The following is a 27896-nucleotide window of genomic DNA, read 5'->3' on the forward strand; positions in this document are numbered from 1 at the left end:
TCAAGAGACCACTTCACAAAATGGGACTTGGCTAACTACAACGATAATTAGTTACTACAGAAGTAGCAATTACCATCTGCATTTCCTTTTGATCTGTTTGAATTGTATCTTTCAAGTTTTTGTATAAATAAATGAGTGAGTGCATCAATTAACTTTGTGGAATTCTTAATAAATATGCTAATAAATTAATAATTTAAGGAGGAAATGACAAAAAACAAGTGTTCATGCCAGTGATAGAATGAGTCACAGCCTATTGTTACCTACAAAACGGGCATTGGCTTTAGCATGTGGACAGCCTGTTTCTCCTTCTGGAGTGTGGGTGTATCTTTTCTTCATTTGTGCACCAATTGGATGATGATATTCCTCACAGGTAAATTTCTCTTTTTGGAGTGTGGGCAGAGGGGGAGGTGGGTGGGAACTCAGAGGCTACGCTCAGGGGCATCTCCTCTAAGGGGCAGTCCTGACTGGCGTCGTGACCACTGTTGGAATAGGCACTGCGGGAGGGCGGGAGGCGCGGCCGATGCTCCTCGCCACCCAGCCTGGCGCTCCCGTTGGCCAGGCGTCCCAGGCTCCCTCTCTCCTGGTAAGGCACGAAGGTGGAGAGTTTCGGGGGGTTCCTGGTCTTGCGTACAGGGGAGGGATGCCCGGGCATCCAGCAGGCGTCTGAGTGGCCCAATTCGCTGCACTCGGTTGTACAGTTTCCGGTCATTGCCACATCAGGGAGGGAGCGGATATCTGTGGACAGGAGGGAGAGAGAGAACAGCACCATCAGAGAGAGCTTCATAGTGATAAACATCGCAAAAACATTCATAAAAAAAATAAAAAAGTTGTAAAAAGGCATTTGTGAACAGAAATGGTGTCATCTGAAACACCCCATGAAACCCACCCCCCTACTTGATGCCTTTGCAGCTGTTGCTAAGCAGTCAGCAGCAGTTGCTATGTAGCTGTTGCTATGCACTGTGTAATGAGCACTACTGTGTGTGTAGTCCACTAGCTGATGTGATACATTCAGGAGATGGCGTGCTGTGTCTATGTCATTCAGAAGTATTCGACAACAGTTTGTCTGGTATGTCTTCAACATATCACTGCATTGTTAACATGTTCAAAAGCAATGTATTGATCTCTATTACACGTGATTTGTAAATGTCAAGATAAAAAAGACAGCAAGAATGGACAAAATACAACACACACACACACACACACACACACACACACACTTACTGTAGACATACAGTGCTTGGTTACAAAGGGAATGGCTGGGTCCCTTTGGGCAAAACCAGTGTTGAATGAGTTATTGATTGACAGTGCTGAAATGAGTTCCCTGCCCTTGATTATCACCCATTTTTTATTCAACTGTTCCTAATTAAATAAATGGGTCCATGACCCAGTGACCTCATTCTAATGTACAAGCTTTGAAAGCTCCAAAATAAGTTTGCCTCGGCTATCACTCAAGAGTAATATACGGATTCTCAAAGTAAAACTGCAATGAAGAGCACCATGTATTTGTTTACCAGAAATGTGCAGCTGGCAGCCAATAGACTTGTTAAGCGGCCCACCTGTTGACAAGCTAAACATACAGCCCAGATTTAATGGAAATACCACTCAATTTATCTTTGTTATCCCTTCAGACTAGGACAGCCAAATCAATGTCTGTGGAGAGAAGAGCAGACAACTAAGATCTGTGAGTCAGTGATGTCACCCACATGTAAACTTTTGATTGCTGTGATAAATGCATTGCTGTAATGCCTCAACGCTGTCCACACCACCAAAGAATACGTCCATCACGGGTGCGCTGTCTTGCTTTGTGGCTTACGGGATGGCGTGTATGTGTGTGTGTGTGAAAGAGAGTAAATGTATTCGTAGAGAAGGCGGAGAGCTCTGTGCTGCACACACATTGAGCCGACAGAGGTTGCTGCATGTGAATGATGCAACCACAAGAGATGACGTATTAGAGGCAGTAGTGAGAGTTCACAGCTAATAGAGAAAATGCCAGCTTGACAGTAAGCCTATGAGACATACCATCAGTATTGTACTCATGGCCAGTGGTAAGATAATTATCCCACAAAATGTCAGCCCTCTGAGGCTGGAAAAACTGCATCTGGCCCACCAAGGCTTCAATCAATCAAAAGCCAAAGTGAGACAGCCTGTGCGAGGCAAGGCTTGACTTATTTTAAACTGCTTCATACAAATTATGAAGCAATTTGTTCTCATTTCATTTTCCTTATTTAGGTCTAGAATATTCATTGCTCATGTGTAATCCATACATAATTGTCCCATTGTTTATTAAAGAATGCATAGCTTGTTCTATGGTTGCCATTAATCTCATTGTTCCAATAATCCCAAATTGCTAGATGTTTAGGCTATTTAATACATTTACTTACAATTGAGCAATGTTCTGCCTTATCCATGCTTAATTATATCATTATGCTTAAGTGGCAAATTCTCCTCTGTGTTTACTAGGCCAATGTCAATGATTCTTTTCAAATGAATGAACTACACTTTTATGCCTGATTAAGAAAGAAGAAACTGAATTTGGAGCTCTAAGAAAAGACAGACAAGGGTGTGTGTGTGTGCAGTGCCTCATGCATGATGATTGGAGTTTCATTTTCTCAGCTCCGCTAAGAGCGTTGTCTGTATGCATCACTGCAGTGCAATGGACTCTTGCTACAGAAGATGTTCATGGGAAGAGAGTTGGGGAGAGGGTTTGAGGAGTACGCTTCTAAGCACAAGCACAGTCGTGTAGGCATCTACTCCAAAAGGATTTCACACTTGATTAAAACCTCTCCACAGCTTCCAGGAGGTTTATGCCACACCAAGCGGCCTCATGCAAAATTCGGCGTGGCTTTGCAACAAAAAAATCTGTGTTTGGGGAAAAAAGGTGCATTTACACAGGTTTTCTAAAACACTTCACATGCCACAATTGGGCAAGTTTCTTCCTTTATGAACAAGAAATTGTCATTATATGTGTGCATGTGAACGAGCAAACAAGCTTCCAGAATGCAGAAATGGCCCCTATTTGCCTGTTTAACGTATAATTTCTCTTTGAACTCATTCAGTCTCACAAAAGAGGGGATAAAAGACATAAAGGTTAACACTGATTGCCACATCGTCACTGACTGTCAGGTTGGTAATTGACTTTAGGTCGACTGTGTTTTTAGAAAATATAATTTGGACTTATGTAATGACATGACAACTAAATGAAAACATGTAGTGTAAAATGATACCATGCACTGGTGACAGGAATTAAAGCACATTCTGAGCTGTGCTCATCATCATCAAGGGCCAGAAAATCGGCAATGACAGCTAAATTCACCGCCTAGCTTGCCAAAGTCTGCCATTTTTTTCCAACAGTGCCAAAGCACATATTGCACGTCATCGAGAGAGAACATAGATCCTCTCATGCCAGCTATTTTGGTAAGCCATTACCTTGTCTGGTAGTGTTTCATCTGAATTTTATATGGTTTTATTTATAAAGTAGCTTTGACATATTGTCTGTTCTTAACAGATAGTTTAACAAATGAGAGGTCTATATTCAACCGCAACCTGTCGTGTTGGAGTAATTGTTGTTGCATGCTGTCATTAGCATTCTATGGTGCATGTAATTTCCAGTCACACATGTCTGCTCACAAAGGTTTTTCATCGTGTAATAATAATAAATTGGATATCGTGTGGTTATGACAGTGTGTTATAAGAGGGTGTATCATTTGTGAAAAGCACACGTTTTTACATTTGCTTGCCCTGACCTTTCTGTCACACTTAAATCTATCTCTACAAAAAAATCAATACTGATAATTATACTTTTGTGTCTGCCTTTTGCTGTGGCTATTAGCCATCTGTAGCTGTAGTACCCACTTACAGTGTGGCAGAATACCGTCTGCTCTGCACATCAAAACACACTCCTACACTCAGCTGAAGCGATCATTTGAATATTTGGTGGACACAGTGAAGCAAATGAGTCAACCATGGGGTGAAGGAGCAGCCAAAGGCACGGTGGGAAAATTGGTATTTTCTCACCCACTCAAACCTGTTTTCTCCTGTACCTATACCTGAAATAAATCTGCTCACAGGCTGCAACAATCCCTTTAGAGTTTATAGTCTTGTATGTCATGGATGGAGAGCCAAGGTGGACAATGGAGAACAGATGGACAAACCACAGCACTGTTATGCCAGTGGCTGGAACAGGCTGACTGGATTTAGAGAGCTTGTGATTTGGTTTTGAAGAGCAGTGACTCAATGACATTTCTTACTCTCTGCACAGCAGAATTCTTTTCCTCTAGACTTGGAGATAGATTGCAGCTCTCTCCTTTTATATTGGGTCAGTCCCATCTGCTTGCTTAAAGCAATATCATGAAAAAGAGAAAAAAGAAAAACAGTAATTTCCACCTTCTACCACCTTCTGTACCACATCAACGACTCACAGTGAACCTTAGCAAAGCTTCTAAAAGCACCTCCACTGCAGTGGCATAACATGCACTCCACAGTGCAGTTATGGAGTGGGGGTACACACAGAGCTTAACCCCCCGGCTGACAGATACATGTGAGGGGTGGGTTTGCATGCTGCTTGCATCAGGGTGCCAGTGGGAGGTGTTGAGTGTCTGAGGCAGGCTTCCTCATCGTCTGATCCCCTGCCCACGGGCATGGGGGAAGCTGCCTCTTCCTGAGATTTCACACTGCTCCTCTCTGTTTGATTGCAAATGCTGCCTCTCCCCACCGGCTGCTTTCCAGCGTGTGCGCCACACCGCTATGATCGATGGCGAACAAATATGAGAGACCCACAGCTCATAGAAGGATAACGGGGGGAAAAACAGCTACTATCGTTTGGGAGTGTGTAAGCCATATTAATGGTGTAGTTGTGGTCCCTGCAAACAGTTTATGTGGTAAATGACTAAAACGTTCCAAGAAATGAAAAGAGAAAAAAAAAAGAAACACATGAGCAGACATTAGGGTTTGGTGCTGGCTATCAGTATAAAAACTGGGTGTGAATGTATTCTGTGGTTGTCATACCCTGTGAAGAAAAACAACAAGAAACCAGGGTTTTGTATTTCTTTAGCTATGACATGTCAAGTCTTGTTATTCAAGTGCTCAGAACAGTTTCTCACAGTAAGAAGAAGCTACCAAAAACAGCCCTTTTTTTGTCCTCCAGAGGGGTGCGAGAGGAAAACTTGCTACAAGCACACAAACACAGTGTTGACACGCACATTTTCCTTGCTTATTGTAATGGAATGCAAAAGAACAATGGTGGAGTTTGTGACCTTAGATATGTACTTTCACATCTCGTGTGAAGGGCCTTGTCACATTACTGCAGTTAACCATTTAGTTATAATACTGTGGTGTTATTCTGTAGATAATAATCTAAAGCATGCTTTGTGTTGACATACAGCATCCCCTGACTTCTTAGACAGCCTTTTTCGAAAGGTTTATTTTAATAAGTCCAATATAAATGCATGGCTAATGCATGCTTTTATGTCTTCTGTTTCAGGAAAACTAAACAGAAATACATGAATACATCACCTTACACAGCCACAGACATAATTCTATGGCTGTTTGGCCTGTAAGTATATATGGTGAAATGTTTTGGTGCGAACAAGTAACTTCATTCTGGGTCAAATTGTCTACAGACGGTGATGCCAGGATAAGTATTGGTATTGAAGTTTAAAGTCTCCTTCACAGATTCAGTAAGGTCTCAATTCTTGGCTTCCTGGGCAGGCGAGCCTCTTGCTGACAAAGGCTGATGAGTGGACATGTCGGCCAGAGGCACGTCAGGAAAAGCCGCTGTAGAAGGTTCAGTGGGTGATGGTACACCTCCTGTCAGTTCTCTCACCATCCACCATTTTGTCTTTGAGCTCCTTTATTTGAAGACTGGCTTTTGTATCACTGCATTTGACAAAGCCTTAGCACCTGCTGACAGATCACGCTATGCACCAGCTCCCCCAATTGAGAAGTTGATATGCGGTGCGATATGTCAACCAATACTAAGGCTTTGTCAGACTGTGACACACACAAGGCATCTTCAGATAAAATAGATTCAAAACATTGGTGGAGGACTGGGAGGAAACACTTCTATATGATGATATAGTTGCTGTTGTAAGTAATATAATCATTTCTCTGTTGGTGCACGGAGGTGTTTGTGAAATGCTTGTGTGGAGAACAGCTTCATGCCTCTACCCACAACAATATGTTTGGCCTTCTGGCCAATTACTGACTGGAAATTGCATTCTGAACCTTGACAACTGGATATTGATCCGCAGTGTCTGCCTATGCAAAAAAACAAAAACAACAAAACAAATTGTTTATCATGAACATAAGTGATTCGGGTTTATGATTATCGTACAAGTCCAGTTCCCAGTTTCAAGGGTATTCCTCAATTGACTTCATTCAAACAATACCAGTTTTGTTTCTGCAGTCAATAAACGGGAGAGCAGTTGGACAAAGCCATTACACAACCTACAGCACAGCATGTCTTGACCATAGACCTACTGAAGAAAAGATGCCTACATCGGTTTGCCTAAATCTTTTATTAGTGCAGTCAGCTTGGATAATAAACAGCATTCCTCTATATGCTCTATTCAATCTCACACTCATGCAGTGAGGGCTTCAGGGACTCAGAGTAGAATGTGCATGCTGAGTTTGAAAAGCATTAGTTAGACATCAGTGCCTAAATTTAGAAATTTGCATTTGTTCTTGAGGCCAGTGCAGGTATTTTATTAATGCTGTTCATTTAAATCTCTATTGTGGGCTGCGCCACAGTGGATGTAGGGTGTAATGCTAAAGACTGGGATGATTAGAATTAAAAAAAGTTTGTGTACAAAGACCCATTTCTTAAGGCATGTGTTCAGTATGATGTAAATACAATTTAACATAAATAATAATACATGGATAATATTGTTTGTCATTGGGTATGAAAGTACAATAATTTACACTATAACAATATGTAAGATTGAATAATGACTGCATGGACATTTTAGCTGTCATAGGTTTATGTGTCAGAGGTTATCAAATGTTATAATCTTATCATCACCATATTCATGGTAGTCATGTGATAACCTGCTTGCATGGTTACATTTAGGCCCACTCTGCTCCTTCCTCTGCCAGTTTCTCTCAGCCCTGAAATAGGAAACCTTGCATTTACCATTCAGTTTTTCTGTGTAATTTAATTAGAAAAGCTCAAAGAAATGTAGACTGAATCCCTGTGGTGTGGGGTTGTGACTGGATGCTCAATAGGCTGAGGATTTTTTAAACTTTTTTTTTTTTTTGCCACAAAGTGTAACGCCATTACAAATTCTGCATAGGTCAAGAAAGGAGAAGACAGGGTATTCATTCAGTTTGAGACACACTTGGTTAGGAAATGTTAAGAATGCAATTTTGAACAACTTGATTGACTCTGCTTCGCTTAGTTCTGCTGCGAGAGGATGTGTATGTCAACAAGCGGCAGAAGTCTGTTTCTGATGCAGATTCGCTAATAAAAAAAGACCTTACTTGGCTTAATAATCGGTGACAGTGCTGAGGTTGGAAGTGATGACGGAGCGGAGAAACATGAACACCAAAAATACTTTTTTTGTAAAGTTTATGACTGATTTAATGGGAAATATTGTCATGATAATTAGACACTGTTTTATCACCCAACCCTTCTCTGATTACTGTGTGACATTTACTTGAAGAATCACTTGTCTATTCCTGTCTCACACCCAAACGTTCTCTCTTCTTCTTGTCTGAATGTCTCTTTCTTGGTCCCTGCCTTTGAAGCTTTCTTCCTGCTTTAGGCTCTCACATTTGCACTCTATGGCCCTTTCTACCGCAGTGGCAGCGCTCCATGGCCTCATACTAGTAGGTAGAAGATATTACATTTTGAAACAGCAGACAACGAAACATTCACATGCGCACATTGTCCATCATATTTAAGCTGTTTATTTCCTTGAACCTAATTTTCCTAGAAACACTTACAGTAATGGACTATTGTGCTTTTATCTTTGTTTGTCGCCCACATACTAACCTGTCTCTAAGAGCCTCCATTTTTTAACACATTACAGAATTCACTTTCTTGATTTGAGCAGAAAAAGCTTTTTCTTTTGTATTTAGACAGGGAGAGGGGTGAAAAATGTCCCAATATATACCCAATACTATACCCAATATGTTGACTGGATATTGCAGGTTCTAATTACACCAAATAATGTGGGTACAACTGCAATTTTATTTTCATCAATGAGACAGGCGAAGTCGTTCTTATATTTGATCTTCAGCTCTAATTATCAAATAAGGAATTATTTTCCTCCCTGGAGTTAATTCCTATGCACCCCTTTCATGCTCACTAACTTTCATTCATTGATCTTATTGACATGGAAAACGGATGTCTTCCATGATCCATTAGTTGTTTTTCCTCCCCTTTCGATCAAGATGTTATCTCTGTGCTAATTCTGCCTTTGATCTCCACTGTCAGCTATGTGAGACATGGCTAACTTGGGAGAGCTACCATTAGCTGCTAATTAGCCTACACCTGCATAGTCTGAATAGAAAAAGGGAAGTGAAGAACACAGTTTCAGAGTTTCTTGCTCTATAGTGATATATTCTCAACATGTTTCCTTGTCTTGTGGGCTACATAGCCTCCGCCTATGGCCATGGCTGACTTTTATCATTTGGTCGTACATCATATCCTCAAAGCAGAAACCAAGTGGTCAGGCTCAGGTTGCTATCAGAGTACTATGTAGTCTGGAAGCATTCCAGGCAAAAAGGCATATATCAGTACAATATAAAAGAGATACCGTGATAAAAGTTAATACACACACATTAAAATAATACATTCACAGGAAGTACGTCAGTTTAACGCCAAGAATGGACAAACATCAACATAATCTCACAAAATCCGATCTTTACAGTCACGTAAGCGGTCCATGCAGCGGCTAAATAACAACCTTGGAGAGGCAGAGCTTTATTTGACCATTTACTGTAGATAGAGAGTTGCTGCATGACTAACATAGTACAGCATACTAACACAGTCCAGACCAGAAAGCTCTGGTCCTGCAATGCTCTAAACAATACAGCTATGCGTTTGAGCAGGACAATTCAAATTTCTAACATGATGAAATGTGAAAATTGCCTTTTGTGTGGCAGAGAGGCAACGGGAAAGGAACGGCAGCATTCTCCCAATGCTGCTTTACCCGTCTTTACCCTCTGCCAGACGATAGCTGTTCTGACAAGGCTTTGATTAAGGGAAAGGGAAAAAATATCACATGGAATCAAGAACATGATTGAATACATAATTATTAAGGGAAACTGCAAATTTCAGTCTTTAAATATGGACTTAAAGGGACGCAAAACACAGAAGGCAGCAGGGGGTCATAATATCGGCTTTTGAGGCCAGCGTGATTCCACCCTCCCCTGTTGCTCCTCACTGATCCATTGCATTCAGCTGCTTGTGTTTGATTGACTTTTATAAGCTTTGGCATGGCGAAGAAGGGTCGACCTTCATGTCCTTTGATGTTGCTGAAACCTTCCAACAGAAATAATAATCTAACACAATAACATCTATCACAGGAAGACTTGGGCATATCTGGGAAGCCAAGATTTTGGTTGACTGAATCAAGACCACACCTGCACTTTAGTGCTGTCTTGTGTATTAGAGGGGCAAAAAAGGCAATATAAATGTTTTATAACATTAAAATAACATAAATGGACAGGACATCCACTACATTATGAGATAATAAAATGAAAATTTAATGAAGCAATGGGTAAATTGGGTCATGTACACAGAGCAGTAGTCTGGGTCTGGCTGTGACCCTGGGTATGCAAAGTGCAAATAGATTATTTAACAATTTTAGGCATATTCACTATGCTTTTTTGTCGTGTGGATGTGGCTTGTGGTGGGCTAGATTGGGGCTATCAAGAGCAAGCATAGCAATTACAACAATAAAAGCAGTAAGAGAAGGAATAAAAACATACAGAAAATGCACAACAAGAGTAAACATCGCTGCTGCTTTTTTTATTAAAGTGGTTGCACTCGCCATCTGTTTTTTCAGTGCCTGTGGTGGCTGCGTGTTTGATGGGTACCTCATCTCCAGGCTAGATACTGTTTCAAAGTAGACAGCTCATCAAGATGAGTGACAAGTGTTGGGGCCTGACAACATGACCATCTGAGAGGGAGCTACCCAAAGGGAAGTTGAAAAAAAAATTGTATAATTGATTTAAATAAAATGGACTTTTGGTGGTGACGAAGATCTACATGTCTCTGTTACAGCTCTGTAGTTTGAAACTAGCAAAAAATCTGTCACAATTTCACAATGAAGTCAGGTGCGCTCTCTAATTAGACCAGAGATCCAGCAGAAAAGCATGGCAGATACAAGCTACATCATCATGCAAAATTCTGTCAGAATTACTCTACTTTTGCCTTGAGAACAAGGGCTCTTTAGGGATAGCTGAGCCAGAAAGTGAGTCATAGAGTGAGTTTTGAAAGCCAGAAATTCGAGACCTAGTGAAGTCAAGACCTGTAAAAATATTCTGATGATTTTGTGTAATAGGGCAGTAAAATGTTAGCCTTGTCACCTCAAATCCATAACACTGTAACATGCTTGGCCATGAGCAAGACTAATTCAAGCCATTTCTATTCAGTCTAAGGCATGTAGAATATTTACTGCATGATGTACCACGTTAACACAAAACCGCAAATTAAGAATTGATCCTTTCACGAGGAGGATATTTCCATTTGTAAGAAAAAAAACATACTGCTGCTTTTCATTCAGTGTAGAGAGGACATTTTCAGTTTCACTGGATGTAGTCCTCATTGAGTTTGTAAGGTCCTCAACTGCAGTAAATTCTGAGATATCCTCAACTGATGGTGAGAAAGCCTTAAAGCGAGAGCGGCTCCATTCCTCTGTAACTCACTGGAAATAAGGAAATGCATGTCAGACCCATACAGTACAATTCTAGTCCCTCAAGTGCCATCCATCATTGAAGGGCAGAACACTAGTTAGAGGGAGGTTCAGCGGCTCTCCGTCCCCATCACACGATGATGGAGAGATGACCCCCGGGGCCTTTCTCTGATAGCGGCTTGAGCTGCCCAACCAACTGAGGTTGAAGTGGAACTGGCCCCTAGCCAGCATCCCCTCCCCGATGCACAGTGTTCTACCTGCTCTACGAATCACATCTGGGGTGAGACTGGGTAAGACCCACTGAGAGCAACAGAGCTCTACCACCACTTTCTATTTCTGCCTCCATAATTATCCTTAAAGTTTCAACTCAGGGTCCCATGGACCTGCCAGTGGACACTCCGCTAAAAGAAGCGTCTCTTACAGCCACCAGCTACACCAGGCTAATTAAGACATTTTTTTCCATGTGTCTTTATAAACTTGTACTTTCAAGCCTGCGTTTACACACACATTACCACCTCCAAACCTGCTGCTTCAGCATGCTGTTGCCCAGACTCACTGGCGTGGCAAGAGCAGGCGGCGTGCTATCCAATTTTTGCCTAAGTACAGAGAGCCATCCACTTTTGTTAGAGTAATACATGAGCACATCTGAAGCTTAGGGATACTGGCTTAGGCATACTGGCTCACTCATTCATTTTACAAGCTTAGCGCTAAAACCGGACATTTTCAGTGGCAGCATGGTGTTAAAAGCACTATTTATGGAATCTAATGTGTGCTTATATATGTGTACTTTTCTTCCTGCGCATAATTCAGAACACTCATCTGGGTTTTCATCCATATTATATACATGTGGATAAGAGCTGAGTAGCTTGTATAGATCTCAATTAAAATAAGGAGGACTGGGAATCTGTCCCTAGAAAATGTTCCGCAAATCTTCAACTAAATCACTTATGATTTTTCCTTTCCTCTTTTTCATTATTTATACAACACTTAGATAAATCTTTTTATTATTTAAACCGCATTTTCTCAGTGTTTTCTCCTCATTAAACATACCAACCAATACCCAAATACAAAGACTGCAAAAAACAAAACAAAGCAAATGAATCAAAATTGCAAAAAAACAAAAACCAAAAAAAACCAAACATGCTATTATCACTGATGTTAGCAAAGTATTCCAGTCAGCTGGACACAATGATGAAACTACCGAGAAATCACTTTTATGTGTGAAAGAAGGTAGTATGAAATTGAATGCAAGGGGTAGATTTATTGGGACAATAGGACTTCTATTCTGGTTCCATCTAGATTTCACATGTGGCTGCAATCTCTGCCACACAATAATATGTCAGTTCACTCAAAAAGAAAAGAAGCCAATTCCATACTTTGCTACAGTTAATGGTCTGTGCTGTGATACCATGTCCTTTCTTTTGCGTGGCCCCGTTCAAAGGTCTGGGCTGTCTGCAGTCATTTGACAAACACTATAATGTGTGCGGCCAGCGATTGGGATGACTGTGTAGGTCTCATTGTTAGCAATCACATAAGCGAGAGCACATTTTCAGATTCAAATTGGGCAAAAGGGAAATCTAGACACATTCAAAACTGTGACGTGTTGACACATCATCAGTTCCGTTTTGGATTCAGCTGCATTGTCCCATAAAGTAATTTGTAAAAGGGCCATAGTTAACCATTGTCCATGGTGTCAAAGCCTAATCCAGGTTAGAGAGTTTAATTCTGCTCCAGTTAGGCTCTTCCAGTGACCTATTTGCTCCAAAAATAAAATTACAAACAATTGGGGGGTAACAAACAGCAGCGGCTGATGTGAGCAGAGCATAATGTGTGCGCTAGAATGAGCTCGGGATTATAAGCGTATTACTCATGACAACTTGCCTCAGGGGACCACTTGTAAAGACTTTTTCCACAGAAGCTTCCACAAAACTGCCAGTCCCATGACCTGTCCCTTCTCGGGTGGTGGCAGTTCCAGCAGTGCTGGTATAGGCCACTGTGCTGGTAGAGGCTGGCATGGTCAACTCCACTCAATAGTACTAACAGGCGGGGACTCTGACAAGACACAATGGCATCTGTCTGTGGAAACCCACACCCCTGCACCAGCATGCTATATTGGCACCCAAGCTGGGCACCAAGCTGGCACTCACAGGACCAACAAGCCCCATTAGGCTGACGGTCTGCCTCTCTGTTTGCACAATGTCTTCCTCCACAACGTTCATTGTTTAAAATGTTCCTCATGCTTTGACATTCACAGGGAACTCATGATGTTAAGCAGTAATGGCTACCCTGTATGATACTGATATGGCAAGCATTGAAAGCAGAGGAAAATCCCTGACAAGAGTTCAAAAGGAGCAAATATCCTACGCTACATACGTTATCTGAGAGATCTAAGGCAGGAAAATCAGACAGCATTACTAAAGAACCTTATTATCATGCAAATGCCATTTATTCCATTTTATCTCACCCTTCTCAATAGCCCATATGGCAGCGAGTCCGCACAGAGGAAGACACAGGGAGACCTCACGCTGGGCAACCGGCCACATCAAAATTCCTCCATCTGTGGTCAATTGAGTTTGTGTGTGCGTGCACGCTGGTACCTGTCTTCAATCCACCTGTGTCCTATCGGTGCTAGCCCTCATATCACAGCCAAGGTGCCAAACCACTGATCTGCAGAAGAGTGATTATTGTCTAGGTTGGACCGGACATGACGGGATTGCTGGTGAAACTTGTGTCCAAAGAAGAAGGGAAGAAGCCTATCACGGGTCCCAGATGACTCTGGGTTCTTAGGCAACAGAAAGTTAAACTATTTATAATATTTGACTCCAGGTGTGTGCTGGGGCTTGATGCAGATAAAATAATGATTTAAAAAACAGTCATCAGTTTTCTTTGTTATGAAACATAATTTATGGAATGAATTAAGAAACTGAGTCAGCTCAGAGATTAAAGATAATTAAAATTGACTGATGTTATCTTGTTTAACTCATAGTTTTTGATACTTGTGTCCCTTTATGGGGACTTGAAATGCATGTAATGTAAATAGCAAACTGCCAAAATGATGCATTCTCCCTGTAAACCAATCAGTAATGAATGCTGTAAATCACTTTGACCACTAGTCAAAATCTGATCAGTAGTGTCTTAGATACAGTGGATGGACAGATGGGACCGACAGAGTCCTCGGTCTTCCTCTGATTTCACTGTGGAGGACAAATCATGCATCTTGACAGCAAGCAGACATACAAGATAAGCAGTTTTCATGCTGTCTGAAGCAATCAATTTAAAGAGAATTAAAGAGCTCAGTGATTATGATGAGAGTCTATTAAAGTAAAACAGCACTGTAATCAAAATGATTTAGAGATCTGGCGAGTGATGCAACACCCTCTAATGCAAACAAATACATGCATACATGCAGACACGTGCGCACGCACATCCGATTGATGCAACTGATGGATAAACATTTCTGATGAGATTAACCAACAGTTGAGCAATGTGCAAGCTACAAGCATGAACATAAGAGTGGAAAATACACATGGGGAAACTGAAATGGAGTGCACCCTAACACAGCCTGAAGACAAGAATTACAAAAAAAGTGGGAGGAAGGAGCAGCTGCTCAGGCATACGAAAAAAGGAACTCCAGAAATTAATTGCAGCAGATCAGGCAGCATACATGACATACATCAGAAATTTTATTACTGTATTTTCAATCTACTTATAATTCCAAAGCCAAGTGGCAAGAATCTTCAAAAGACAACAAATATAGAACAACATTTAACACAAAATTACAAAATAATTCGACTAATATGAATCAACTAATCATATATTCTTTGCTAATAACCAGCCTAATAAGGCTTTAATATCCTAAATATTAGCGTGTCTTGAATAAAGAAATGAGACTGGAATGTCCATCAAACTGAACAGAAGTTGACCTAATACCAGTCAAATAAAGGTCTGACTGATACCAAACAGCCAAAAGTGGATCTGAAATGGATCATGAACTACATCACTTTCCACTGTAGGCCACTGACACTCTCTCAAAATGTAGATTCGCCACTGTCAGAGTTCACCTTGTATAACAAAACACATCCATGTCGATATTTCCGGGGCTCAGTGATGCAAAGGCTGACAGTCTGGGGTTCATATATTGCGTTTTATCCAACTTAAATGGAGTGACACATCACGCTCACCTCCCCATTTTTTGCCTGTCAGTCATTTCTACTGCAATGAATAAAGCTCTGCACCAGTACAACCTGTCACACTGTCACTCAAATGCTTAAAAAAAGACCTCACGTCACTTTCCAGGTGGAGCTGGGGAGGAATTCCTCTGTCTCGTTTGATTTTTCTGTCTAATCCTTCATTTTATGTGGGCTCTTTGTTATCTCCCTGAAGGGGGAATCACATTTTAATTAGGTCTATCCTTGGTTAGCAGTTCATCTTCTCATCTCCCTGTCCTATGTGCTCATCCTATGGGCTTTGCTTCCTTGTCAGAGACTCTTAGTCCCCGCTCCGTGTCACAATCTAACATCTCCCCCATCTTGTGCCATCTTTTCATTCTTTAACTGCTCCATCTCCACTCACAATCTTGCTCTCCTGCTGCTGACAACAAAGAGCGCCCTGGCTGACAAAACCTGTTTTCGGCAGATGGGAAAAACACAATAAACAGCCACAACAATGGAAAACGGAAAAAGAAAATGCATATATTACACGTCCTAAGTGCAGAGAGCAAATGGAAATAGTCATCTGTGGGCTCCTGGGCTATAAACTGCGCACTTGCATATGGGGTGGCTAAATCTATCTATTAAATGGGATATTAAGCAATCTCTGACCTCCATAGGGCAGGAGGGAACTGCAAAAATGGCAGGACTTATCCCCTCCTGCACACCCACCACTGCCTCCTGTCTTTGAATTGTGGTGTCACTAATTGTCATGAACACAATAACAAATACACATTTGCAGTAAAGATGAATAAGCTAGCTAATGAGATCCAACACTATTTACTAGTAAAGAGCCAATGCATCACAGCGTGAGATACTACACTAAAAATAGAACTTTGTCATATGCTGTTTTGGCGTGACAGTGACACATTTTAGCCTTTGATCCTGCTACGTTTTGTAACTGGGAGTGCTTGAGACTGAAATAGTTTTTTGTTTTCTTTTTCCCAGAGATCTCTCCGCACTCGGGATGTACAGTCCCATTGACAAAAGGTACATCTGTCTTTTTCACCGACACTGTGGCAAAGTAACTGTCAAAGCTGATAAATAAAACTCTATCAAGCCCTTGCTGATACATGCCACATTTTGTTTGGGGCATTTAAAATCCATACCCGATGCACAAAAAGCAGAACCACACATGTTAGGAGATGAGGCCATATAATAATATGACAAACTAATGATAGAAAAAAATATATAATGCTGTATATATATGTATATATATATCTCTATAAGGAGAAGGACGAGATGTTCTAGGTGAACAGCGAAGCATCACCATGTAAAAGTGTCTAATCCAGAGAGCCCTGCAATGCAAAATACTATAATGACTGGAAATGCACCATGTGAATCACTTATCATAGTGTGTTACAAGACAGGTAATGGATTATGTTTGGCAGCTTAAGGCAGCAAAATTGCTATTATGATACACAGTTTGCAGAATAGCAGCTACAGCTTTGGCTGTGATTTTCTTTTTTAATACGGACCTATGCTGAGACCATCAGTGCTCAGCCTGTGGATTGATTACTGTGCCTAGAAATTATGGCTCTTGCACACCTAAGCTGCAGTGCAACTTGGGTCCAGCTAGCGGCAAGGAAATGCTTAGAGTAAACACAGTGTTGTCTGCACAGATGTCATGGTTCAGATTTATTTAGAGGGCAAATGCTCCATTAGTTGGGCTTTTTAATTAGCACACTTGTGAGAGGGGGTCATTAAGGATGTCTGACAGAGGACCTGCTGATGAGGAGGATGGAGACACTGTTAACTCCGGCCCTGATACCACACACACACACACACACACACACACACACACACACACACACACACACCTACACACCTACACACCTACACAAGCACAGATCTGCTTAAAAACCAATAACATCTCACACAGTCATCGAGAATCACAGCAAGTCAACGTCATGGGCGCCACAATATTTCCACTCTAAAATGGCCACAGAGCACAAACAAATCTCCCACAAATGTCTCCATCGCCAAACAGCACCACACACACAACCAGATCCCATTAGAGCCATTTACATTTAAATACATATTCATAGAGAACACGACAGAGTGGAGGGGATTGTCAGCGTACCATTTTCAGGGTGCTCGGTCTCTCCAATGCTGCCATCTGGAGTGGTTCTCTCATAGTGGTCCTCGGGCAGGGTCAGGGGTCCGATGCGAGGACCAGACGATGACTTGCTGCTAGGAGTCTCCGATTCCTCCAAGCCGCTGTCATAGTAGCTGTGCTGAGAGGCATCCTGCAGGTCCTGCACGGGGTTGGCGGTGGAGAAGGTCACTCGCCGATGGGAATGCTAAAAAACAGAGAGACAACAAATGAATATCACCACAAGGAAAGTGTTTGAACTACTACAACTTTCAACTACACTCCTTTTATTTGATGGCTCCATGGAGACACCCAACAGGTTGTATGGTAACAGTTACAGCTCCTACCATTTTAGACTACTGTCTCAATTTTGCTGGTCTTCTAAAGTTCACTCTTCAAAAGACAGAAAATAGTATTAAATATTAAACACTCTTAAATATTAAATAGTCTTTTGCACTATTATTATTCTGAAGATTATATAAGGTAGAAATATATGAACGGAGTGAGGTTGTGGACTTCATAACATAATATATAAGAGTGTGCACACTGGCAGCAGCAGAAATGGAATAAATTGAGACAAAAAATACATAAATAGTAAAATATCCCATATTATACCACAACATTTAAATATCTAAATATGGGGCATGTGTTTAGATATGCAGTATGACACTGTCCTGTATATGCAGAAAATGACTAACTGTCTATTTGTATGCAGTGCATAATGAATCAGAGGATGTACTATATGTTCAAGAACCTGTGTTAAGATTAATGTGTCGATGCTGCCACATATTTTTCATGGAAAGAATCTGGCATGTCGATACTGTACGTGGTGTAAAACTCTGCACCTGTCATCTAAGATAAAGGAATAGCAGTTGTAGATCCAGGATACAGGAAGTGAAGAATTTATGTTATTTGTTGTCCATTTTTTCAAAAATAACAGGGTGTAGTGCCATGGGTATCACAGAGATATATGCAGAGATTCCTATGCATGGAGACAATGTCTATACATTTGTACAGACGTGAAAGCAAACATTATAAACAAGTGCCACAGAGCTTCAGAACGTGCAAAGTATTATGATTGCTGTTATTACCATTATTACTGAGACAAAAGTTTGATTTTCTGAAGCTGCCACTGCCAAATTAATTCTGATGACAATGATTGGTACACTAATCAGTAGCCCCAGTGAGATACTTCCTATCTCCATATTTTAATATTTCCCTTTTCCACCGCTTTTGATGTTTAACCGAGTGGAAAGCAAGACAATATTTCTGCAGTTTAACTAAAAAAGGAATCACAAGAAGATCTAAATAAGGCTAACAAAAAGTAGAAAACAGAGCTGTGGAAATGCTGTCACTATTTTGCCAGCATATCATTAGATCTGCTTTCGTCGTTATATAATGATGAGATTTGATGAAAGAATGAAAGAGTAAATAAATGAATGAAATACTGACGAAATCCTGGACTTGATAGCTTGAAGAGGAGCAGAGCGGCATGTAATAAATCATTCAAGATCACACCTTTTATCAAATTGAATGGCTTGTAAATACAGTTAGGAGACCATTAAATTTCCTCTTCCCAAGATCAGTTTACTAATGGCTACTTACCACCGATCCACAACAGAAAGATGACTCCTTGCAGCGCACATGCAATCGCACTCGTCCCCGACCCCCACACATGAGCGCCCCTCGTAAAAGTCAGGAAAGCACTGATACAGCAGAACAGCAGTGCCTCTGCTGCACGAGTCAGCCCAGATCAATACCACGGGTCTGTGCTTTCTACCATTCAACCACTTTTCTGGCAAACAAATCCATGCTAGAAATCATTCAAACCATCAGCCTTTTAGTACATACGGACCAGATATTGAGAAATGCTTTTAGAGCTTAGGTAAGTGCTATCAACACTGTGTTCTTAATGCCGTTAGTGGGCTTCAGAATGTTTCCAGAAACCTGGTCATCTCCCCATCATCTCAACCAGCCGTATTTTTCTCACTGCAAAGATGCATCTCTTGTTCTTTCATCTAAATAATGATCATTTGAATCCTGGGATGCTTCATATTTTTTTCTCCCAGCAGTGATATCACATCACTATATCAATAAATCATACATAGCGTACAGTAAGAAAGCTGTCTCGGACCTCTCGGTTATCTGTAACATTTAATGGAACTCAAGCTACATTTTCAAACAAAAATGAAAGATTCACGAAACAAAACAATAGCTTTGTATGTCTTTGTTTGTGTTAGCGACGTGTATGCTTGGTGCAGAAACGAGGAAAAGAGGGCAATGAGATGTTTTGGGAGATAAAAATATGACTGTGAATTGAATGTTTTGTTTTCTTTCTATTAAACATGCTCTTTGATTGGTGCATCTATACACAGTAGCATTTTTAACAGTAGAAACATGTGTTTATAAGCTGTGTGTTGAGCTGAAAACACAAAGTGAGAACACACTGTTTATCATTACCATCGAAGAATATAAATTACGTTGATTGATTTAATTCAAATTGTGAAAAATACTAGAATATGGAGTGTGAAAATAGGCCATACTTAAAAGGAAGTCCCAATAAACACTGCTCCATCAAACCAGACAATAGTGAGTAATTGTACTATTGTTTCTGTGTCAATACCAGACTGGACCGGACAAATGATACATTTGAATGGTGCATTCTTAATATGTGATTGGAGGTTAGGGTCTCGCTCCACAACTATTTAAATGTGAAGGGGCATTTAGTTGTTTAAATATGGGTTCTTGCTTAAACTTCTCCTCAAGGCACCACTCCAGAGAGTCAGCATGTTTCCTGGGTATGATAACTAGCTAAGGCTGCAGAGATGGGAAATAGATTCTCCTTTTAGTCAGAGCACAAATCCTTCGCCAGGCCTTGGGGGCTGCAGGGATGCGGCAAGACGGAAGGATGGAAAGGGAGGCTGAGCAGGAGTGGGGAGTTGGTCAGGCAGACATGGACGGCGCTTTGGCTGGAGGGGACAAGCAGAAGGATTAGATTCTGGGAGACTGGAGGCGGGAGAGTGGGATTGTTTGGGCATTGTGGTAGGAGTAAGAAGCTATGGGGCTGCAAATGAAAAAGGGGACATTTATGATGGCATCTGAATTCATAACCCCATTTAGATATGGATAAAATGGCCTAATTTATATGCCTAATATTACAATCCCAACACAGACGGAAAGACACAGCAGGATTCTGTCATTACAGGGGGACTAAGACACCTTTTTAACTTAATAATAAACAGCAATCATCCACTGCCTACCCAGAGCTGCTGAAGCCCCTTTTTTCTGTCGGACTGCCAGAAATATCATATGTATACTAGAGCCTCAGAATAATTTCAAGCCACACATGATTACAGCTGAATATTTCCATTGATACCCTGATATGACGAAGTATCTCATGGTCGTGTGTAGAATGAAAAGTGATCGAGTACACTGTTTTGTTATAATTGGGCCGATTTTTCCTTTACACAATGGAGAGCCGGCTGTCGTCCACTGCATTAAGTTAATAAAAATAGAAAAAAGTCAGAATGGCTGCTGCTGCATGTCCATTTATTTGCCTCAAGCTATTCAGTGCCATCTAACACTGCATCTACACCCCAACTTCCCTTTGTCCTTACTGCTGAGATTGTGTTGCTTTACTGCCTTGAACATCAAGCATTTGAAAAAAAAAAAGCCACACTGTACACCAGCACTGAATGACCTCACAGGTTCATAATAATGGCAATTAAAAACACGGGACAGTGCCTGAGCTAGTCACCTTTGAATGAACAAATGAACCGCTTGCTATGAATAGCATTTATATGAGCGGTTTGCACACCATAACCTTGATGCAAGTTCGGCTCTTGGAAATGTGTTTGACAAAAGAAAGACAAGTTATTTTCCTTCATGTACGATAGAAAAATGTCTGCATCTCACCACCATTACTTTTTTCTAAAAAACAAAAGTTGGTAACTTAGTATACTCTGCACAAAGGAGGCAATGTGATTGGTATTTCCTTCCTTCGCAAATGCAATTAAACATGTAATAATCGAAATATTGCCATCCAACTGGAGGGGGATTTTTTTTCATGACAAAATGTCAAATTAAAAGGCCTTGTCACAGAAAATAAACATTCCCTAGGCACTCTTAGGAACAGCAAGGAGAAATGTACATTAAAAGCCTTTTAATGTGCTTGTATTTGAGGTTTGTTATGTAAGCTGAAGACACTCATTGTTAATTAACAGAACTATTGATGTAATATAAAAACATCCATAAGAAAAGACTTTTGACTTCATAAGCACTACACCTTCTCTCCCTCTCATCCTCCAATTGATTTGTACAAGCCAACATAAAATATAGTCACACACACACACAGTATAAATCTAGTAGGGTGAATCATAAAGACCACATTGAGTTGCCCTCTGATGATGACTACATATCATATATTAAAATAGTGGGATACCAAAGCACAATATGGCGTAACTTATAACAACATCTGGTTATGGTTAAAGTGATAAGGAGTGAAATAGTCTGAGGCAGATAATCATAAGTGATGATCTGTGTGAGTTAAATCATGAGCTTGAGGCTTACGGAAAGGGAAAACTGGTGGTAGGTCTGAACATAAGAGTGCATTTTAGGTTATGTTGAGACTGGCAGCCCATATCAGACTTTTGCCACATGGAGACTTCAGAATATATATTTCATTTATCAAATCAGATTCAAACTGCAATCACTGGGGGGGTGGGGGGTTGATATCAGATTTAAATATTTAAATTGGCTTTCAAACTGTCTTTATATCACCTGCAACCTTGGACACACAGCAGTGACGTCACGTCCAGAGGGCTAACAGCCCCGTTAGCTGGCTGCGGCTGCTGCAAAAAACATATATCAACCACCTCTGTCACTAATGTTGTCTGGCGTGATGGAGGACTTCTGCACTGAGACAAGATATTGCTATGGTGTGAAGAGTGAGAGGATACATCTCCATTATTCACTCAGCCTGCAGCTTGCTGTTTTGTGTCTGTATTGGAAAAAACGCACCGCCAGTTTGCGAATGCACTAGCGCCTATGTCATTTCCACAGCAACTGACGCAGATTATCGTTAATGGTTATATCTAATCACTTGCAAATAACAGTCTGGACAGTCTGTGCTAAAGATTGGATTTGAAATAAAAATGTATTTACCTGCAGCATGAATGAAGGAATATAAAGGGATTCCTGAGGCAAATAACTGTGCAACAAGGATAGCTATTTTGGTGGCTGTGGAGCATCTCTTTTGCCACTGCTGATTTGCACCACTGATCCCTGATGGGACAGCAGACCCCACTGCTGTTGCGCTCTCCCATAGCACCGAGCTCCCGGCCCACTGTGAATGCCCCGGAGCTACCTGACACCACTCTGCCGTCAGGTGCCCTGTCATCCAGCCAAGCCTCACTGATTGCCAGTGCACAGAGCTGCAGGTACTTATGCAGATGGGAAAGCTTTTCCATCTTCTCTGACACAGACTTCCAGCCGAGTCACAGGTGAGTTAGATTTAGTGTTTGAATCTCTGTCCCACGCTTCCAAGTTTGCATTTGCGTTTTGACCGATCTGTACGTGAACATTTGGTGACCAAGCTGGCGACTACATTGTCTGTGCTTAAACTACCTTGCAGAAATAACTCCCTGGCGTGCTGTATTTCACAGCAAGCAGCAGCTTAATGGTTGGCACATATGATGGGAGCAGATACGATCCATATAGTGTAGTGGCAGCAGGATAGGACAGAAAATTAACATAATATCAAAATACATTTAATAACTATAACTCAGAAGATGATATTATCATTGTAGTAGAATAATACTCTGGTGGTTCTTCTACACAAGTACCCTGATTTGGTATGAATGTTAATAACAGCACATCCTTTAATATGTAACCTGAGATTCAAAGCTTGAGAAAGCATCTAATCTTTGAGGCATTAACCTCTGAATTTTAAGCCAAAGTGGTTCATACCACATTTATGCCACTTTGATTGCATCTCCATTTATGCTACTCTGACTGCTTGCTAAACATATCTGGATCAAAGTAAAGAATTGCATCATTTATTATGAATTAATCATAAAAAATAATCCTTTTTAATCAATCCAGTTATCTATTTTCTATAAAATAACAACATGTGCTAGATTGATGTAGCGTAGTAAAAAAAAAGATAGATGATGTGCTATTTGCAGTAAAATTAATCTAAATGTGCCCGACTACATTTCATTGCTATGAAGAGAAAATCTGAGAAAAGCTGATGAACTCAACAACAGAGTACCCCACGACTGTATTTGAAAAGAATATCTCGTTACTTCCCATGTCCAATGGGTATCGATGTATTTGACACAGCTAGTTTGTTGCCAAATGCTTTTCATTCAAATGTTTATTACACAGAGGCATTGTTAAAGCTGAGTCACTGTGGCCAGTGGAACATGCTGAATATTCAGAATTTCACTTTGAGGAGCAAAGCACAAGAAGCGCCTGAGTTCCATAACTTTGAAGAAGATATGGTATATGAATGGGGATTATAACCAACTAAGCATAATCATTGCTATGTTGTATAGCAACTTGGGTGCAATTTGCTAGCGGAAAATGTGGCTTCTGCAGAGACAGGTAGGGTGCAGTATTTTTTCTTCTAATAAAAGTAAAAAAAACGCGAGGCTTCTGAAGGTAAAGCATGTAGTCTATGTGTTTCACACAGAGACAGCTAGAGAGAAAGGAATCTATAAGGTTATAAACGTGAGCTGCATCTCATTTGGTTTACAATAGAGTGCTTTTAACTGGTTGTGAAGCCAAACAGCTATAGTATACTCTCCTGGAATACCCTCAACTTTTCGAACTGCAGGAAACCTATGTGGCCCTGTTTATCAACCCTGAGTTGAGGTATGTCTTATGTGTACTGCAGCTGCAAGCCAGACTTTTCCTATTGAATCACAGTTATGTGTCTCTCAGATATTATGAAATGGGTTTTCTGCCCATGTTAAAGGAAACGGCTGATGTCTCAGTGCCCCTGTGATATGAAAAATTCAATTTAAAAGGATGAGAGAAAGAATGGTGCACGGCCTATTTTCATTCCCCCACACTGAGAGATATGAGAATGATGTTCTGTTGTGTGGAGGAAATGATGCCAATCGTACTGCAGAGAAATTCCTTCATAATTCAATTCAATTTCTTCTAAATCCCAATGGCAAGCTCCTCTGCCAAAGAGAGGCAGAATGACAGAGACAAAAAGCGAGGGCTAGAGACGGAGATGGAAGAAGAGGGACTAAAGATTGAGACTGAAACAATGGAGAAATAGAGACAGAGTCACGGAGAGCAGCCAGACTTGCTGAAAGGTAAGAGGGGGAGACAGCAATACAAAGTGGAGGGAAAGTAGATGGAAGAACAATGTTTTAGTAATGATTAATTTTGATCACTGTGGCATTTTAAGTATAGCCAACTAATTTTCTCTAATTTCCTCTCTGCAGCGTCTGACAGAAGCAGAGAAAATCGTCTTTTGTTGAGATCTAACAGGACAAACTGCTTATTCTCGTGAAGTAGTGTTCAGATTGGAGGACTAGTGTGTAGTAAACCTATAGTATATGCATTTCCTTCTATTCTAAATGCACCAAACGTGCATGTAAACTCTTTTGATAGCCTGTGAGAGTTCCCCTGAGTGTGGGTCCTCAGAATTTCCATTGAGTTACTGTGTTTGTGAGTACATCCTGGCTCTGGCATTTTTGGGCGTGTATGCAGGAATCAATGAGCTGCTGCCTCTGAAGGCACAGAAAAAATGAGCCGCACCAACAAATATGACAATGAAGAAGTGCACCTCTCAGTGTATGCAGCAACCATAAAACCATAAAGACTGAAGCAGTTGCAGTGGAAATGCATATGGAACTGTTTTTATTTTCCATTCCACCATTATGTGCTCCATTCTCTTCCCATCTACTGCTCTCTTCTCTCCCTCTCCCTCTCTTTCTCTACAGGCACACACACACACACACACACACACAGTTGTTTTTGTAGGTGCAATAGCTCCAAGGCAAGCAGCGTGGAATTGGAGTCTTCAAAGAGTCTTGGATTATCAAAGAGACACAGCTACCAGAAAACTAGGGGACACGCTGGAGAAGGGGGAGAGAGGAACATAAGCGAGAGGCGGGGAGGGGGGAAGAGTGCAGAGGAGTCAGCATGGGTTTGGGTGGAGGATGAAGTGATCAGACAGGGGAGGGGTGGGGGTGAGGGGTGGATAAAGACCAGAAGTCCCTTTGTTCACGTACTGTAAATGGAGAGAAAAAAAGGCTGGAGTGAATGCATTAAAAAACAATCACATAGACCTTAATGGTCTTGATAGGCAAGACTGAATTCGCATTCTTCACTGTCTGTGCCAGCACTTATTCTGGAGTATTTCTTTTTCCCTACACAGAGAATTTCATTTCAATGGGAGCACTGGCCTTGAAATACCATAATGTTGTCACAGTAAAACCAAGTATTACTGCAGCAGGACCCACCATGTGTGAATATAGCTGCCACATCTAATGACAAATCTGACTGTTCACGCCATTCCATATGACAGGATGTGGGAGTGCTGGTGTGAATGCATCACCCCTCAACAAAAAGCTCTCCGTCAGCCCCTCTGTCCCACAATGAGCTATGGATGTCTTTTTTTTTTCCCATTACAAGAACACCTCTCACCATAGAACACATTTCAAGTCAGTGTATGAAACTGATTCTGGTCGGTTCACCGCTGTCAGCTGCGGGGCATCATCCACCAATGATCCTGTCCCACTGCCACAGCTCACACACATAAACCTCCCACCTTCACTGACCTGGTTTGAACTAAATTAGACTCATTTAGCGTACGATGAGAGCGTAAAATGCTCCCAGCACACAATGTCAAAAACAAATCAAAGTACAAAAAGTAATCCTCTTCTCTGTCCCACTCTTCTTGAAAAATGTGGCTCTTGTGAAAGATGGGTGCTGTGAACAAAAGTGTTCCCTGCTGCCTGCATCCATTTGGTAATTTGGGGGAATGCCATGACATCGTTTACTTTGACGCGGGCAGAGGAGCGTGAGTAGAAAAGTGAGAGTTGGGACTATGCAGCACAAAATGTTAAACTCAAAAATGACATTTGCACCTCTATCTACACGGAGCACATGTGCAGATGTTCTGTGCTGGTGTAATGGCATCAGTTAGTAAAGGCACACATGTGCATGAACATAACCATAAAACCCAAAACCGCATAAACAAAAGTCCAAAAAAGTGAAATCTTGACTGCTGTTTCTAAGCCACAGTTAGCTGATATAATGAAGTGAGGACAGTACACATGCAAAATGAAGGAAAAAAATGGCTGACAGCAGGGAAGAACACGGACAAGATATGAAACTGATAAAATACCTGCCATTCTAAGTATAGCAACAGTCCAGCATACTGTTATTTTAACATATTATTTAATGACCAAATGATCATTTAGTGTGTGCTACAATTGCTTCATCAGTAACAGTCTTTGAGTTTGTGTTGGTGGAATGTAAAAGTCAATACACATAGTGAGTCAGAGCTGATTAATAATACACAATATATTTAGTTTAATTGGTATTTTTTCTGACATAATGAAATAAGATGATGATGGAATGGGGAAACACAAATGTAATATTCTTTGGTGTCAAGAGAGATTCGGAGGGAAGGGATAAGCTTCGGGGAAAGCCGGAGAAAGGATCAGTGGAAAAACTTAATTGGGAAGGGCACAGGATTAAAATTTTGATTGGTTTAGGGTTTAGATGGTGATGTCTTTCTACCGACACTCTCATTGTCTTTAACTGTGGAGACTAAATATGCTAATATGGAGCTCATAGGGCCAAAAGAAATCTTATAGAATGAACACGATTTTTAGAGTTGGGGGTTATGCAGGGCCATGTGCTCCCAGGCACAGGAAGGGAATCATCGCTCCGAACAGAGACACAAGAAGTAAGCAGACAGGAGAAAAGGAGGACACAATGTAGAGGAAAAGAACGGTAGATGTAGGTAGGTGCCACGGTTGAGGAGATGGTGATCTGAAGCTAGAAAATATTTTTACCAAAGACGAGTGATGTTATGAAGAGAAATAACTGAAAATAGCAGGAGTGCAAGAAAATGAAGATTAATATGACAGAGGAGGAGTTTCATGGGTGGTTACTCTGTTAAAGTATACCATGCGCATCCACTCAGGCTTTAAACAGTTATTTGAGTTTTAAATATCACTGAAATATTTTTGCATTCTATTGTTTTTTTTTCCCCAGAGTCATCTGATTGATGAGTCATGGGATGAGTTGATTGATTGATGAGTAATTTATTATTTAATATACTGTATTAGTTAAGTGTATTGTTTTTATTTCTCAGATGTAAAGGGTTCAGGTTGACTCATTCAGATTTAAGGTTTCATCAGCTTCTCTTTGATTAAGTAAGTAGTAAGTAAGTAAGTTCTACAAAACGCAGCTCGTTTTAGTTGCACATTAACACTGCCTTGGAGGCCGAAGTATATTTGCAGCCAAAATAACTTCCAGCAACCACAACAAACAGTTGCATTTAGAAGAGAGCTGCGGTGAATTAGAGTGACTACATTGTACATTGGAGTCAGGCCAGTAGCTTGTTTCACTTTTATAGACATGTACGATGTAATGTATAGCCTACTACATGACCTCCATGATCACTTAACAATCTGCAAACTGCCTGCAGAATGGAAGCACTACAAAGATAGCAGTAGTTTATCTTTATATTACGTAGTT

General features: G+C 40.9%; 1 protein-coding gene across 1 annotated transcript in view; it reads right to left on the minus strand.

Annotated features, from left to right (window-relative positions):
- Nucleotides 1-364: 364 nt before the first annotated feature.
- pcdh1a (protocadherin 1a) overlaps nt 365-27896 on the minus strand; it is a 69530-nt gene continuing 41998 nt past the window's right edge. The window contains exons 3-4 of the mRNA XM_070917693.1: nt 17151-17370; nt 365-735 (exon numbers count right to left, since the gene is read on the minus strand). Of these exons, the coding sequence (XP_070773794.1) occupies nt 365-735; nt 17151-17370 (591 nt within the window). The remainder of the gene's footprint in view (nt 736-17150; nt 17371-27896) is intronic.

This window comes from Enoplosus armatus, chromosome 13 (assembly GCF_043641665.1).
Source record: "Enoplosus armatus isolate fEnoArm2 chromosome 13, fEnoArm2.hap1, whole genome shotgun sequence".
Classification (NCBI taxonomy): Eukaryota; Metazoa; Chordata; class Actinopteri; order Centrarchiformes; family Enoplosidae; genus Enoplosus; species Enoplosus armatus.